At 41.0% G+C, this 15,976-nt stretch overlaps 1 protein-coding gene across 1 annotated transcript; it reads right to left on the reverse strand.

Annotated features, from left to right (window-relative positions):
- Window positions 1-1,565: 1,565 nt before the first annotated feature.
- On the reverse strand, window positions 1,566-14,806 carry LOC134006624 (sodium- and chloride-dependent GABA transporter 2-like). Its single transcript, XM_062445558.1, has 15 exons — window positions 14,762-14,806; window positions 14,313-14,557; window positions 13,195-13,329; window positions 11,105-11,245; window positions 10,910-11,003; window positions 10,693-10,825; window positions 10,227-10,361; window positions 9,214-9,317; window positions 8,611-8,735; window positions 7,219-7,331; window positions 6,963-7,100; window positions 6,732-6,834; window positions 4,633-4,733; window positions 4,256-4,426; window positions 1,566-3,857 (listed from the first exon to the last, which is right to left on the reverse strand). Coding segments are annotated over exons 1-15 (1,884 nt in total). The 5' UTR covers window positions 14,764-14,806; the 3' UTR covers window positions 1,566-3,713.
- Window positions 14,807-15,976: the final 1,170 nt, after the last annotated feature.

Below are 15,976 nucleotides of genomic sequence, written 5' to 3' on the forward strand. Positions count from 1 at the left end.
CGTCATCTCCCACTGCATGGTACCAGCACACACACCAAAAACTTCGAGATGGTCACCACTGCAGAGTGGATCCAGTATCAAGGTGAACTTCACATCCAAATTGCAGAGCTGTTATGCAACGTATCCCCCACCGTCCTCCCACCCCCACTACCCGTCTCTTTTTTCCTCTCTGTCCTCAAGTCTCGTCTCCAAGCTTCCCCCCCTGCCGCCACCGCCGCCGCCTGCTTCTCCTTTACACCAAACCGTCAAGTGTATTACCTGCAGTAAAAGACGTCCATAAAAGGCAGGGCAAAGCGGTGCTGTGTGTGAGAGAGGATGTTTGATCAGGACGGTGTGATGTCGAGTCTGACCTTGGGTGAACAGAGAGGGTTGGAATGACACAAGACTGTATGCAGACAATATTTTGCATCTTGACTAGTTATTATACGAGTTCTTCCTACGGTTGTTTGTCTGGGCTCTCAGATATTTTGTCCATGAACATTTTGAGACACAAAAGCTAGAGTTCAAATAGAAAAAAATATACACAATCTATTTGTTAATACATGTGGTGAGAAGTGCTGCAGCTGCAAACTAGGAGCACTGAGCCTGAGCAAAAATTAGGCAACTTTCCATAGCATCTTTTAAAGCTATACACATACTGAAACAACACACACACACACGCATGCTTTGGCTCACATCCCTACAATGTTCTCCTCTCCCTCCCTCTTCCTCTCTCCTCTTTGAATCTAACACACTCAGCCCATTGGATCATTTTTAATCCCTATCATCTGAAACATAGATGTATGCCAAAGCAACCATATGGACGTAAACCGCCTCCATTATCCACACACACACATACACAGATACACATACACACAATTACACAGTAACCCGGATCACGCGTGCAAAGCAGGCCGCATACAGTATTGCACGTCACCAAAACAAGTTGTGTGTGCGTCCCGCGTGCCGAGCCACGTGTGTGGAAGCAGCCCACTTCCTACGGTGGCTGGGAGAGGAGGGAATCCAATACGGTTAATTGACAAGCCGAGCCTTTTACATAACCGTTGGGCTCTGTCTAAGTGGTGGTGTCAGAATTCTCCCAGCGCTGCATCGCTCCCCTCCCTCTTTAGTCTCCATGACTCCCTCTCCTCCTCTGCGCACACACACACACACACACACACAAACTCTCCATCACTTCCTCTGTCCCTCTCTCTTCTTTCCCTTCATGGATGTTTAAAGCAGTAATTCCCATCAGGATGAAAACGCTTCAAATGAAGGGAGCAGCAATCAAAGCGCTTGTACTCGTGATGGTTGAATGGCTGATGGAGTGTGTGTACCCCACCAACTCTCTTCCTCTATCTCTTTTTTTCTGTCTTCCTTTTCTCTCTTCATAGAAACAGTGTGTTCACAGCATCTGTTACCATGGCGCAGAGGGAGAGAACAATGTCTCCTGGGTGACAGCTAGCTTCGTCCAGGGTGCCCAGGTATGGGGAACACAAACACACACCTGCACACACTCGGTTTCTCTTTTTGTAAACTTTCTTGTGTAAGAAATGAACACAGGCAACGAAACTCTTTTATCCACAATGTTTATATACATATATATTCACTTAGAAAACATAATTATAACTAATAAAAACAGAGATAACAAAACACTCATGTAAAGAAAGATCAATATTTCTAACCCACTAGTTGGGTTTTGCAATTTGTTTCATGATAAATTAGTCTCAGAAGAGAGCGTAAAACGGATTTCAATCCAAACCAACATCTGAATGAAAAATACAAACTCAACTTTCATCTATAAACACATTAAATATGTCACTATTGCTTAAGAAATATCCCTCACCCCAATTGTATCCCTATTTTTTGCAATGTACATCCATTTTCCCGATGAAGAGTTCACTCCGTCCGTGTACAGTACATTCTTGGTCATTTCACAATCTAAACCCCAATGAGACACTGAAAAGACCTCATGGTGATGACAAAAGCAAGAAAGCGGTCCTCAAAATAAATTATTCAAAACACATTCTTGTCTTAGGATATTATAAAAGACTGGAGCGACTGTAGTCTAGGTGATATATGACAAGCGCATTGGGAATTTAGGTTGTTATTATTAACAGGGTCAGGGGCAAGTATTAAAAACTATTCATTTTTGTGAAAGATAGACACATTACACAATCCAATCACACATACTGTAAAATCTGAAAATATAAATGTCTTACACTGCATAGAGGTGATTTTTGTCATTTGCCACTTAATAGTCCTACTGCATGTTACCATTCACACGTTACAGTTTAAGATTCTGTAAAGTCTTCTACAGACAATCACACTATAAATATGTCGGCTAAACCTGTGGAGATTACCGTTTTTCTCTACACAGTAGCAGCAGCAGCAGTATTGTAACTACAAATAATTGTATGTACTGTATATATGCTGATTCAGATACAATGATTGCATGTTTCCCAGCTTGAGTATTGACGGTTACTTTTTGGTACAGTGCAAAGACATGATGATGCCTTATACTTTTGCAAGAACTGCACTTGTAACGTGTGCATTTGAGAGAGCACCTGACAACAACTAAAAAAACAAACAAACATACAAACTACTTTCATGCCAACATTTTTTAAAGACAGATGTGTATAATGATTGAGTGTCAACTGTCCATTTTAGGAAAGGAAAGGATCAAGTCAAGCACTTGGTATACTGGCAGTTATAAGCTGTATTTGTACAATGCTAATCTGGCTTTGGCACCGCTGGTTGTCTGTAAGGCCTGTTATGAACCATTTTAACTCCATGATATAGCGGAGTGCACAGAAAACTCCAGCCCAAAGCTTTGCTGACATGCTAACGCAAACGATCTCTCACAGAGAGTAAAGTGATAGGCTAAGTAATGACACTCTTTAATGCTTAACAACTGTAGGATGGTTAATTAGCTGCATTCTGTGCCTTGAATTGATCAAATGGTCCACAAATACAGTGATTCAGCTGCTAAATTAAAAACAATTAAGGCTTGATAAGCAGATAAAGTAGTTAAGATGGAGGAGTGTATGACTATAACACTGGTGGAGAAGGTCTTAAAAGGTAAAGCAAACTGTGTCCCAGTTAAGGACTAGACCTTCTCAAGGAGACTAAAGCTATACTTCCTCCCCAAAGGACGGTCTAACCTTCCTGAGAGCAAAACTAATGGTGCTTTCAGGCGATCATTCAGTTTATCACTAGGTATTTCCTTAAGATTGACTTCAAAACATGAATTTCCAGACTTTATATTGGGTTAATGGTAAAAATATCCATATATCTTAAAATATCATATATCCCTCAACCCCAATTAATGAGTACGGTCTAAACCTGCTCTATGTGTAAAGTGCCTTGACATGACTTTTGTTGTGATTTGGCGCTATATAAATAAACATGAATTGATATCTCTATTGATGATATCTATTCTACATGAGGAAAAACATCCTGCTGTGTTACTTTATTGGTCTAGTTCAAGATAATCATGGTGACGTGATATTTCCCACCTTTATAAACTGACAAAGATCGCCTGAGAGCTCCATTAAATTGTGGATTTGCATTGAATGGATGGTGGGAGACTGACGGCTGCTAAGCATACAGTGGCTGTCTATAATCGACCCCTCAACTGGGACCCAACAGCCGTAACTCCAATCTCAACTCTCCCCCTTTTTGTCACACCTGATTGGCTGAGCAGCATCCAATGTTACATTGTCATCATGTCATCAAGTCCTACAATCCGGGATCGTGTTGCTGATTGGTTCCTTTGGCTTCTCTGTGAGGGGCAGCGTAGGGATGCAGTTGTTGGCGGGGATGTAGTGGTGGGCCTGCGATGAGTTTATGTCAGGGCTGCAGAGGCGTTTGAAGCGCTGTGAGGTCAAAGGTCAAAAAGTTACTTGATTGTTTTAACACTGTAAAATCCTCATCATTCTGCTCTTTGGTTGCTTATGTTTAATCTTAATATCTTCTAATCTTAATATAGTGATTGACTTTGTTCTGCCTTGTTTCTAGACATTTGCAGATCTGGTAATATTTTAAATAGTCTCACTTAATAATAAATAATAAAATAAAAGACTATTTTTTTCTCTGTTTAAGATCTACCACTTCTTGCAGTGCAATCTTTATTATCACCACTAGCAGAAAAAGAAGGAGCAATATCTTAAGAAAAAAACTCATACTCATAAATTGTGCATGTGTGTATTCATCAACATAGTCATGATAATGCATTTTAAGCAACACAGGATACTTAAATGATTGCTGGTATTACCTGTGACAGGGTTCCTGGGGTGGTGGCCAGGGCATAGATGGCCCAGATGGGGAGCAGAGAGACGGAGGAGAGGGTGAGGAGCCAGCCCAGCGCGGTCGCCCAGCCTGGAGCGACCAAGTCTTTCCCTAGTTTTAACGGAGTCCAACACACCAGGGAAAATAAAAAGGTACCCTGCAGGTGACGACAAGAAGAAAGACCGGGTCAGTTCGTTTTTTCAAGTACAGCTCTGAATCAAAACGAGAGATACGTTGCAGCAGCTACGATGATTAATTGACGATTGAATTAAAATCCCAAACGTGCATTGAAGTGTTATACTACTTCACAGCAAGCAGACACTAAACAGTGTGAAAGCAGGTCATGGGGAGCGGGTCACTCACAGTGCACACAGTTGGGGTCAAGTATTTCCAGCACAGCTTGAAGACGGGCAGTGGGCTGTAGCCGGTCATATCCTTGATGTTGTCACTGAAGCGCTCGGCTCCTGCGGATAGAACAAGAACAACTTGAGTGGTTGTGGTTTGGTTTGACTTGATGGTTCAGTTACAACTGGCTTCTTGTTTTTGGTTGCGGTGTCCTACTTTGGTTAGGATATTTCTTTTATTTTAAAGGGAAATACCAGAAACATAATAGAATTTTTCTTTTTTACAAATAGTTTGGCTTAGTTGCAAGAAAAGGACACCATACCAGGAGTAGCAATGGTAAAGGTATTTGTTGCAGCAGTAGAACTGGAATTTTTTCATTTAAAGTGGGGTGTGTTTTATAGACCGGTGTGTCCTATACATGAGTAAAATACAGAGCGAGGTTGGATCTGGGTATGATTATAGGTCTGCAAAAGGCCGTCCACACTAAGAACAATAACTATAAAGATAACGAGGTTAACATCCACACTGTGCGCTCCAGCTGAGTCTGCAGCTAATGAAAATAGGCTATTGATGACCCGTTAATGCTGTATGTTGTTATACAGTCCGGTAAGCAAATCATTACCGACTATTAACCATTAACCCGACACACTGTTTCAGGTGTAATATGTGTGTTTTTATTGCATTTCAAAAAAATGTAAATTGAAAAAGTATAAACATATGTGATTATTAATGAATAACTACTGCTGCATTCAAATAAACCAGCCTTTAATAGAAAAGCATTTTTCCCAGCAATGACTCCCCCTCTTGTTTACCACAATTACTGGACAGTGATGTCACTGCATCACTAGATCTCAAGACACTGAGTTGATCTTATCATTAATAAGAATGAGACACAGGTTGCAAGAAAGTCGAATTTTCCTTTAAGAATCAACAATATCTGAATAATTAAATGCCCTACAATTGATGCTCGTAGGCTAGTAGTGATCAGTAATCTCTTTTAATCTCTTCATATTAGTAGCAGTTGTAGTAATAACAGTAGTCTTATGACATGGACTTTAACAAGAAGAATCAGTGCTATTACCGTTTAATCAATGTATGTGGAAAAAACTTAAATGGGTTTAAATTCGAGATGAAATCTATGCCTGTTGCTCAGATTGTTCATACATCCTCTTTATCTCTTTATTAAGTTTGACCATTTTGATCATGTTTGTCACAGTAGGTGTCCCTTTTTCTATAATAAGATAAAAACTGTGCAGTGAAACCCTTTCATAACCAGTGGCTGAGGAGTGTTAGCGTATGTTAGAGTCAGTAAAATCCCACAGTCATAAAAAAGGTTAAAAGGTGCAGTGTAGTCCTGACCGCTGTGTTACCCAGTGTACTCCTCAATTCTGCTGCTGCACTCACCTACTGCTGGGAGAGCCATAAAAGCTGTCTTCTATGGTATTCATATGTATCCACACATGCAAACACACACTCTCTGCTAACCTACTCAACTTATCTGTTATCATCTGCAATGGGATGCAAAAAATACACTTTACAGCTTTTTTGGGTCTTTTACAAATACAAATTGTCTAAATGCTGTAGCACTAATTGTATTGTCTTGATGTGTGTACAGTGTATATGGCACACTACACCGATCTGACACTTGCACAAACAATGTTTTTGTAAATGTTCCAGGTCTGGCTGGGATAGGGGCTCCCTGGGGCCATCAGACTGAGACTGAGAGGCGACGGGACCCGGGGGCTGATTTAGGGCCCAGAGGAGACAGACAGGGGCCTGGCTAGGAGCCAGTCTCCCTGCAACAGTGGGTAGCTGCAGCAATGTTAATATACTGTCTACTGTGTGACTCCAAGTGGAATGCAGAAGGAGGGGAGGAAGTGGACTGCTTGACTGAGTGTATTTAATTAGATAAAAAAAAGTGTTTTTGTCACTACTCTGTTTTTTTTAAATAAATTGACAACAATTAACTTGAGATTTATTTCGATTTGTCCTACTTTGGTGGAGTCTGGAAATCCAACAGATGGGAATTATAGTCTGGAGAGAGAGGAGGAAAAAAGGGAAGGACAATGAAAGAAGGATTAGAAAACAGAGGAGATGACAGGAGTTGGGATTCATACCATAGACCCAGCCGATGGCCAGAGACTGGAAGATGGAGAGGAGCAGCAGGCTGGCTCCACTGCAGGAAAAGTGATCATATATCTGGAACACATACAGACCACCCTGCACCGCGGTAGAGACAAACACACACACACACACACACAACAGAGAGAGGAAAGCCCATTATTCAATATCAAAAAAATCAAACAGGCTAGACGATCATGCACTCATCCATCCAGAGTGTGACGTACCGGTGTGACCATGACCAGTCCAATCAGGAAGCAGATGACGCAGACAAACAGCAGAAGCAGCTCTCTGCGATGGCCTCGTCTGATCAGGTGAGGGTACAGGTCAGTCACCGACGTCATCAGGGCCTCCAGACTCACAAACTGGGCGACAGAGAGGAGACAGGGTCAACGCATGTGCGGTTTTACACGATACGACACGCAATACATCAATGCCATCAAACTGAGTGTATGCAGCTGTGTGAGTCTTTCTACGAGCTACCTGTGTGTCCAGCCCCAGCATGATGATCATGAGGAAGAAGCAGACAGCCCAAAGTTGGGGTAGAGGCATCATGGCTATAGCTTTTGGGTAGACGATGAAGGCGAGACCAGGCCCTGAGAAGACATACAGACACCATAATGTTATAGTGTTGAAGTGTTAAGTTACAAAAACAAAAGAATGTATGACATAAACAATTGGGTATGCTTTGATGTTTGGATTCTGATTCTGCATATTCAGCCATGATATTATCAAAAACCCTATTTAAGAATAAGAAAGCAAAATAAAACTAACATTTGTATGACATGGCCCTTTACTTTAAGCAGAATAAGCCCATAAATAAGATGTTTTGTTTTTTGTTTTTGTAAAATTAAGAAAAACTAAATATGGTTTAAAATCTCTGCTATTTACAGGATTAGGCTGGCATTAGTCTACATTTTTCTTACAGTCAACAAATCCACCAAAAAGACTAAAGCCAAACATGGATTAGTCTGTCTCTCAAATCTTTCCAACCTCTCTGTCCTGTCTGTGACACTCTGTTCCAAACTCATTCATTCCTACTGAGGATGTAAAACTGTACAAACAGGTCACTTATATTTAATATGATATGTAAAAAACGATAATGCATAATGCATTTGCTGAGGACTATTTTCAATTGAGGATTAATACAGATTAACAGTAATTAATAGTTTTTGAACAGTAATGGATGCCCCTGACCCAGAGGAGAACTCTATATCAGGCCTTATCTACACATGTGATACTCAGTAGTAGGATTAATTCATTGTTTTTGGTTAGAAATGACAAAAAATCCTTTAGGTGCCTGGTCAGACCAGAAAAAAGCTAAATAGATTTCATTTGGATTCTCTGTTTCCTCAAAGGTCGACAGCACTGTCAAGATAGTTTGTTAGTGGTCAATGGTGTAAAGTTGTGTGTCCTAGTGTGTAGAGTTCCTAGAAATGGAACTCTAAACACAAAAAACTTTACAGACTCACCATAGTGGGATTAGCTTATTCCTGGAAGTTATCTCCATAATTTGGGAGATTTAAAATGCTGTTGTCCTATTACCTGAAAATGTAACTTCTGCACATTCAATTATTTTGCATGATTAGATTTTACTGTCCCACTACTTTTTTTAATGAATCCAGAACATATAGCTCCTGCACCACATGTGCACCCAGGGTAGCCTTTATTTATAGATTATTATGACACTTGCTAGGTCCTTCAATTAAGAGCAATAAAAGTTTTAGTGTTTGCCTCATGCTTTTAAATTAAATGTAAAGGTCAGCGTGAAATACTGCACTTAATTAATTAATTAGCGACATGGTAAGCTTCTTTTTCGTTTTCCCTTGTGCCATTTTCCTCACTTCTGTTATCTCCAACCTCAATGTGTTTCACCTGACTGAGCCACAGTGGATATGTCCACGCCTTGCTCCTCAGCCATGAAGCCCAGCACAGAGAAGATGGCAAAACCTGCCAGGAAACTGGTGCTGCTGTTCAGGAGGCACAGAAGAAAAGAGTCCCTGGAAGAACACACAGACACACACACAATGACATTATTATGTTATTATGGCAGAACACAAATTGAGGAAATACATGTGATTTCTGGACTATTTTACACAACAGCTAAAAAACAGTTTTAGTATAAAAGGACCTTTTGTAATGCTGAACAGAATATAATAAAGGTCTTCGGTCAAGTGCATGGCCCTTTGTGTCTGAGTGTGTGTGTGTGTGTGTGTGTGTGTGTGTGTGTGTGTGTGTGTGTGTGTGTGTGGGGGAGTCGTAGAGTGTGGGAAACATGGCAGCCAGGGCTTTTCTTTGAGGTGTGGCTGTATCAGTGTGTTTTCTCTGTCCATTCCAGCCATTCCTTCTGGAAGCCATCTGACCAGTGGGAGCTTACATCTTCCATTTCCGCGAGCACGGTTTGTCTGAAGTGGAGTGTGAGGAATATTTTTGCGTGGGTGTATGTGTGTATGTGTGTGTGTGACTGCAGTGTCTCACTTATAGCAGTTATTGTTGTATTTGTTGTAACTGCCAAGGGCTGTGAGACTCCCCAAACAGATCCCATATGAGAAAAATATTTGGGTCCCTGCATCCATCCATACCTACAGAGAGAGAAATGGGGACAGAGTACAATATGTGACAAAATGTTTGAACAAGAGTAAGAAAAACAACTAAAGAATTTATCTGGTATGTTATCCTGTCAAAGATAACTTTTCTGACTCTATGTAAATGTGCTGATGCCGTTATACTCCATCCATCTGGTATTCATTGATTTATTTTACTGTGCCTTTCTCAAAAAATTTGTCGTAGCACAGTTTTTGTTTATATCTGTAATCTGGGAGACAATGGACATACACAAGAATAAAATCCCAGAAACTACAATAATAATGTTCTTCTTAACAGACATTTATCTACACCTGTTTAACTTCCTGGCCTACCACTGCATTATGCTTTTGGGTCACTTTTCACCAAACTCCAAGCAAATTTTGCCCTAATCTTTTCTCAACTTTTGACACCCGTATCAGTCCCATATTACTTGCTATCCCACAATACTATGAAAAGTAATTCACTCACATTCTAAATTTCACTTCTGCCCTCTTCGTGACTCTTCTACAGAATGATGATGAGTTTGGTGGTGACACATTCATTTGTGCACAAACCCTGTTACTGTGTGATGTATTAAAAGTGTCCCTGTGCTGAATTAAATCATATAAAATGTGCATAAGCACTTAAAAGCAGCTACACCAATCCTCCAACATGGTGGAAGTTTGTATTGTGACAGTGGTAGTTTATACTAGTAATTCTCAGTATAAGCTCAATTTATAATAATCTCTGTATCTCTTAAAAAATTAATTGATCTCAAAACATCTGTATTTGATTCAATTTTCATTTACAGATATTGCTTAAGTGTATTCACAAAAAAATGAAACTGATGTTACATATTATCTCAAATAGAAGAATGCTGTAAGAAGGTTTTCTGATGGTTTTAGTGCATATTTGTATTTCTGTACCTGTGGGTCTGCCAGGCGGGTGTGGTTGGGTTTGAGGTAGTAGATGATGCCCTTGGTCGCTCCGGGCAGCGTGGCACCACGCACCAGCAGCACAAACAGCATGACATATGGAAAGGTGGCTGTCAAGTACACCACCTAGAATGTACACAGCATTCAGGGATGTGGTCAGGATGGCAGACAGACAGAGAAAACAGGGAGGATGTGTCTGTGATGTCCTGAAATAATGAGGAGGGGAAAGCTCTGGAAAGTAAAAGGTGTTTACTGATGGTGGTAAGGGACACAACAAACAAGTCGTACAAAATTGAGGCAATGTACAGTGTCCAGTCTGTTATTTCATTTGCTGTCCACAAGAAAGAAGCGGATCTTATGGTAAATCCTCAAATACAAGCCACCTGGCAACCTAAAAGCTGTGATGTCCCCAGAGACCTAGGGGATGTGAGATGACGCCGGTGTGTTTTCTGCTCACCTTTCCTGTGGACTTGACTCCCTTCCAGACACAGAAGTAACAGACGAGCCAGACGATGGCCAGACACAGAGCCAGATTCCAGTTGATTGGACCCAGACTGTCTAAACTGCTGGACAGGCGCAGCACCTCCCGCCTAGAACACACACGCTGCTGTTACTGCGTGATCAATATCCTTGAAAACCATCAGCGAGAAACCCATGAGACCAAACACACTCACTCCCAAAACTCCATGACGGGGGAAGTGGCGTTCTCGGGCATGCTGCTGCTCACATTGCCTGTCTGGTTGTGTTGGTCGAACACGAAACATGCATCTGCAGAGGAACACACACACATATAAGAACATACATTTTAACAACAGCCTCAAGAAGCTACTCATCTGTCTTTCAGTTGCTTTTGGTGCTTATTTACTGACTGGTGTTCCATGTGTTGTTACAGTGCGACCAGGGCAACTCCGCCTGGAAGCTGTTGGACAGGTAAAAGACAGCCCAAGCCAGGATGATGATGTAGTACACGCAGCCATGAAGGATCATCATCTGGCTGGCATAACCAAGACCTGTAAAAAATATAAGATGATACAGGGTGTGATGCTTTACACAAACAGATCTTATCGTTGTCTTATGTGCAGCAGGATTACTTCAAAGCCTTCATCCGCACGCATTCTATTATCAGTTCCAAGTCACTTGAGACTTCAGATGAAAGCATCCATTTAGTGAAGCACTCAACATGCAGCCCACATCTAATATATTTTCATTAGGCATGAATGATAAGTCTTATGAGGTTTGAGTGGGTTAGAAAGCGTACGCCGCTTGCCCGACAAATAACTGATTGTGTTATCCTCTAATGAAATTCAGGCATTTATCCGCGGCAATTATGGCAAACCAGTGAGGAATTCCGACAGAAGCGTTTCTTTGCTTGTGTAAGTTTGTCTGTTACATGGTTGCCTGGTGAGGTGCTGCAATATTCTCCATGAGGAACTCAACACATGGCTTCACATAACAACTGTCGGCAAAACAGCGGTAACCCTGGGTGTATGTCCAAATTTGTGTGTGCAGGCCATATGGAGCAAGGGGCAGAGCAGCTGTTATGGGCAGTAATCAGTGCACATACACATACACACACTTACAAATGCTGTTTATTTGACACTGAACAGGTTAAAAATGTAATTAAGCTTTTGACTGTATCCACACACACACACACACACACACACACACACACACACACACACACACACACACACACACACACACACACACACACACACACACACACACACACACACACACACACACACACACACACACACACACACACACACACACTGTTTACAATGTGTTTCCATGTGGTCCAGCTAGCGGCTACACCTGCACATGAAATGATCAGTGTTTACTTTGCAAGAGCTTTAAATCTGCCAAAAAAATAAGTTCATTATCATTACCCTTTAGCTCATACATTTATAAGCTTACTGCTGTAATAAGAGGTATTAGATTGATTTTCACCAGTCCAATAATTGTAGCTCTCCCATATGGCAGCATGGATATTAACTCCCACTGTTTGTATTGGTACCATTTACCTACAATTAGTCATTCTGTTGCACCTTTAAATAAAGCCAGGCAGACAGATGGATCAAAGTCCAACATAGTGCCTTCACTATATGGCCAGTAAAGTTTAATATTGCAGGGAAAACTATAAAAAGATGGAGTCTGACGGTCTAATTAAAGACGTAAGCCTCTCCTTGATACTTCCAGTGCATTCCTGCCATCCAATTTTTTAATTGTCTAAACCAGCTTATTGAGGATCATGTGTTCAGCGTGAATAACCTCACAAAGTGTTCTAGTCTGTGAATAACATGCAGCTTAACATTGATAATGTGAACAGCTTTAGGTTCACTGGTGTAATTGTGCGTTAAGTTAATGCTTAACCGTGAGCCTGTCTTTAGATAGCAACAAAACATGAAAACAACCTGAGGTGTGCATTTTTCTTGGCAGGCAGGGATGCGAGTTGCCTCTTGCACCCTTTAATTGTTTTGATACAAAGTCTGAGATTGAATATGAACCGCAGTTGCATGAAGCTGGCAGGGGGTGCCAAATCTGATGATTGCGGTCACATTGTTTATGTGGGTTTTGTGTTGATGTGGGCATAAAATGCTTTGAAATGGTGCAGTGGAGTGGAAAAATTAGGACAAAAAGATAAGGGAAAGTAACAGAGAAAGTAAAAGAGAGTTCAAACTCAGGATAACCTGACGGGAGATGGGATCAGACTCAGAGAGATGAACCAGCATAACAGTGGAGTTGTCTCAGTGTATGTTTGAATGTCTTATTCATTCAGTCATAGTGAAACAAAAAATTCAATTTAAAGTTTTCATCCTGTGTCCTTCTGTTAATCATTCTGCTATCTCTTATTTCTCTTTATGTCAAGTTTATAATATGAAATGCAGCACAAAAACAGCACATCTTGCAGCCTCATGTTGTATATTTATGACATACTATAATTGCAGAAGCGTACCTCCAAATAATGGGCAGATAGACCTCCAGGCGCTGACCCCTCCCAGGCTTGTGTACTGCCCCAGTGAGGTCTCCAGGAGGAAGAGGGGGATGCCGCACAGCACCAGGAACAAGAGGTAAGGCACAAAGAACACACCTAGACACATAAACACATATAGCACTTGTGAGGACCTTCACTGATAATACTCATCCCATAATCTAACCATAAAATGTATCAGTTTTTAATTGTAATCTGTACTCAACTGCACCAGCTATGTGCAACTTCTCTTCTATGTTAGGATGTAAAGTGGAGGCTTAGAGGCTAGAGGCACTAGAGGCTTAGTTTGTTAGTTTGTAACTAAATCAGCTACTAAGATTGGTTCTACAATAATTTCTTGGGGCATAACCTAAATAGTCTGGAAATAAAATCATAAATAAGTGTCCAAGTGGCCAATCAGCAAAAAAAAAGAGGTCTCTATTGGATTACTGTGTTGTAAAATGGCATGCAGCTAATGAAAAAATGATGCGATGTGGCAGCAAAACTGAGCAAGCAGGTGTTAGTTGTATAATTCTGTGACATTTTATGATTTACGCCTACCCTAGGGGCTTGTGTAACTATTTATTTGTTACTAAAAGTTATGTTGTAACTTATCTCTGTGGCGCAACTGCTTCTATTTTAGTAATGCATAAATCACCACTAAGTAATATTTCACATTATAACTTGGCTAAGTTTGAAATTACACTCAGCTGGAGCAACAAGCCGCTGAACTCAACAACCAACTAATAATCCCACATTAACTTTTGATATAATACAGCTAAATTTGAAAAAAATTCCAATCCACAGTGCTAAAAAAAATTACCAAATGTTGTAATTGTAATTTTCTATCATCATCATCATCATCATCATAGGTGTATATGAAACACACATATATTTAGCTCTAACAAGCAACTCAACATGCACATCTCATTCCTAGTTTTAGAGAATGAGAAAAAAAGAGGAAAAGATCAGAGCAGATGACACAGAGGGTCAAGAGAAGGGGAAGAGAGAGGCAAAGAGAATACATAGATTTAAGATTCTTAGACAAACTATTAATCTGAAACTTCCTCTCTCTTCTCCCTCTGCTCCCCCACATTATTTACCTCCTCCGTTCTTGTAGCAGAGGTAAGGGAATCTCCAGACGTTGCCCAGACCGATGATCTGCCCCGCCACGGCCAGGAGGAACTCAGCCTTGCTAGCCCACTGGCCCCTTGCATGTAGGCCATCTTTGCTGACTTCTTTCCCATTGGGGAGGTTCCCTTGTTGGAATTTATTCATCAGCGTGTCCCCCTGCTGTGGAGGCAGCTGGTCGGCCATCACTGGTTCTGGCAGAGACACACACACACCCCTGAAAAAAGAAAAACACAAGAAATTAAGCGAAAAATTCGGAAGAGAGAAAACAGAGAGGGTGAGTCATTAAAAGCGTTACACAATGGGGAAGACAAATGTTAAAGGGAACTAGCAGGTATGAAAGCAAATATAAAATCTCTGACAAAACTGACAGAGTGTACATAGAGAAGAGACAGCAGAAAACACAGCCAGATTCACTCACATCTTTGCAGCCCGGATTGAAAACAAGACTTAGGGTGTACTTTCTGACAGTTGGTTTGGCTGCTTCACTTATCAGTGATTCTCCTCTCAAGGACGGACCAATGTGGGCGTGTGTCCTTTATCTGTAGTCTTCAGCACACTCAAGGCCTAACTTTGGCAGGGGACTATATCACGCACGCATTTTTATTCCCCACTGCGTGACACCTGACATCTAACGCCTGACGTGCAAATCTTTACATTATCTATATGTAGGCCTATGTGACCCCAAATTACTTTTGATACTCATGACTTTCAATTTTACACATATTTGTACCTTGAGAGGTGATAAATGTGTCACTCATAATACAATGTATTAACAATTTGACCTAAACCTGATGAATAAATAAATATACAGTAACAGTCAAAAGTTTGGACACGCTTTCTCATTAAAGTGGATGTGAAAGTGTGTCCAACTTTTTGACTGGTACTGCATATAGAGAAAGGTATTTTAACTTGTTTTCTTGATCTTCTTATGCCTATTATATTGCATGATGGACCTCTCAGTACTGTAGTGCAACTCAAATGGAGTTTATTATGATATTTAACATGTTGACTTTTCATGTTTTGATATTAAGTGGTGATCCTGGAACAACACAGACAGGTTTCTGTGTGATAAATGGCATTATTAGAAGTCTCCATTGTTATTTGTTTCCTTTTAAGTCATATGAATGACTGAAAGTGAGGGGAGGGGGGGTGTAGCATAACGGATGAGGAACCCTTTCCTCCACATTTTGCCTCGCGCTGCCATGTGACCACACAGTGCTGATATAACGAGAATGAGCCACCTTTAGTGAGCCACCTTTAGTGAGCCACCTTTCTCTCTCACAGACCGGCCAGTGTAGCGACATTACAGTAAGCGCACATGAACCATCCAATGAATGAGTTAGCGGGTTAATATACGTTTCCCCTTATTTCCTTAATAGCGGGATACGCTTCTAACACTTTCATTCCGGAAAAAAACATTTGTAGAGGCGTGGTTAAATCTTATCGTGCCCTAAAAATTGATGCTTAAAACGATTTCACTGAAACTGCGCATTAATGCAGCTTCAGTGTCTCCTGTAAGCGGATAAATTGCAGATAATTCAACATTACATTGCCTACCTCTGTGTGTCCTGTAGTTTCCTACACCGCGATCACCCCCGCATCCGGGTAGTGAAATGGTTTGTTCCGGGCAACA

This window comes from Scomber scombrus, chromosome 24, assembly GCF_963691925.1.
Source record: "Scomber scombrus chromosome 24, fScoSco1.1, whole genome shotgun sequence".
Lineage (NCBI taxonomy): Eukaryota > Metazoa > Chordata > Actinopteri > Scombriformes > Scombridae > Scomber > Scomber scombrus.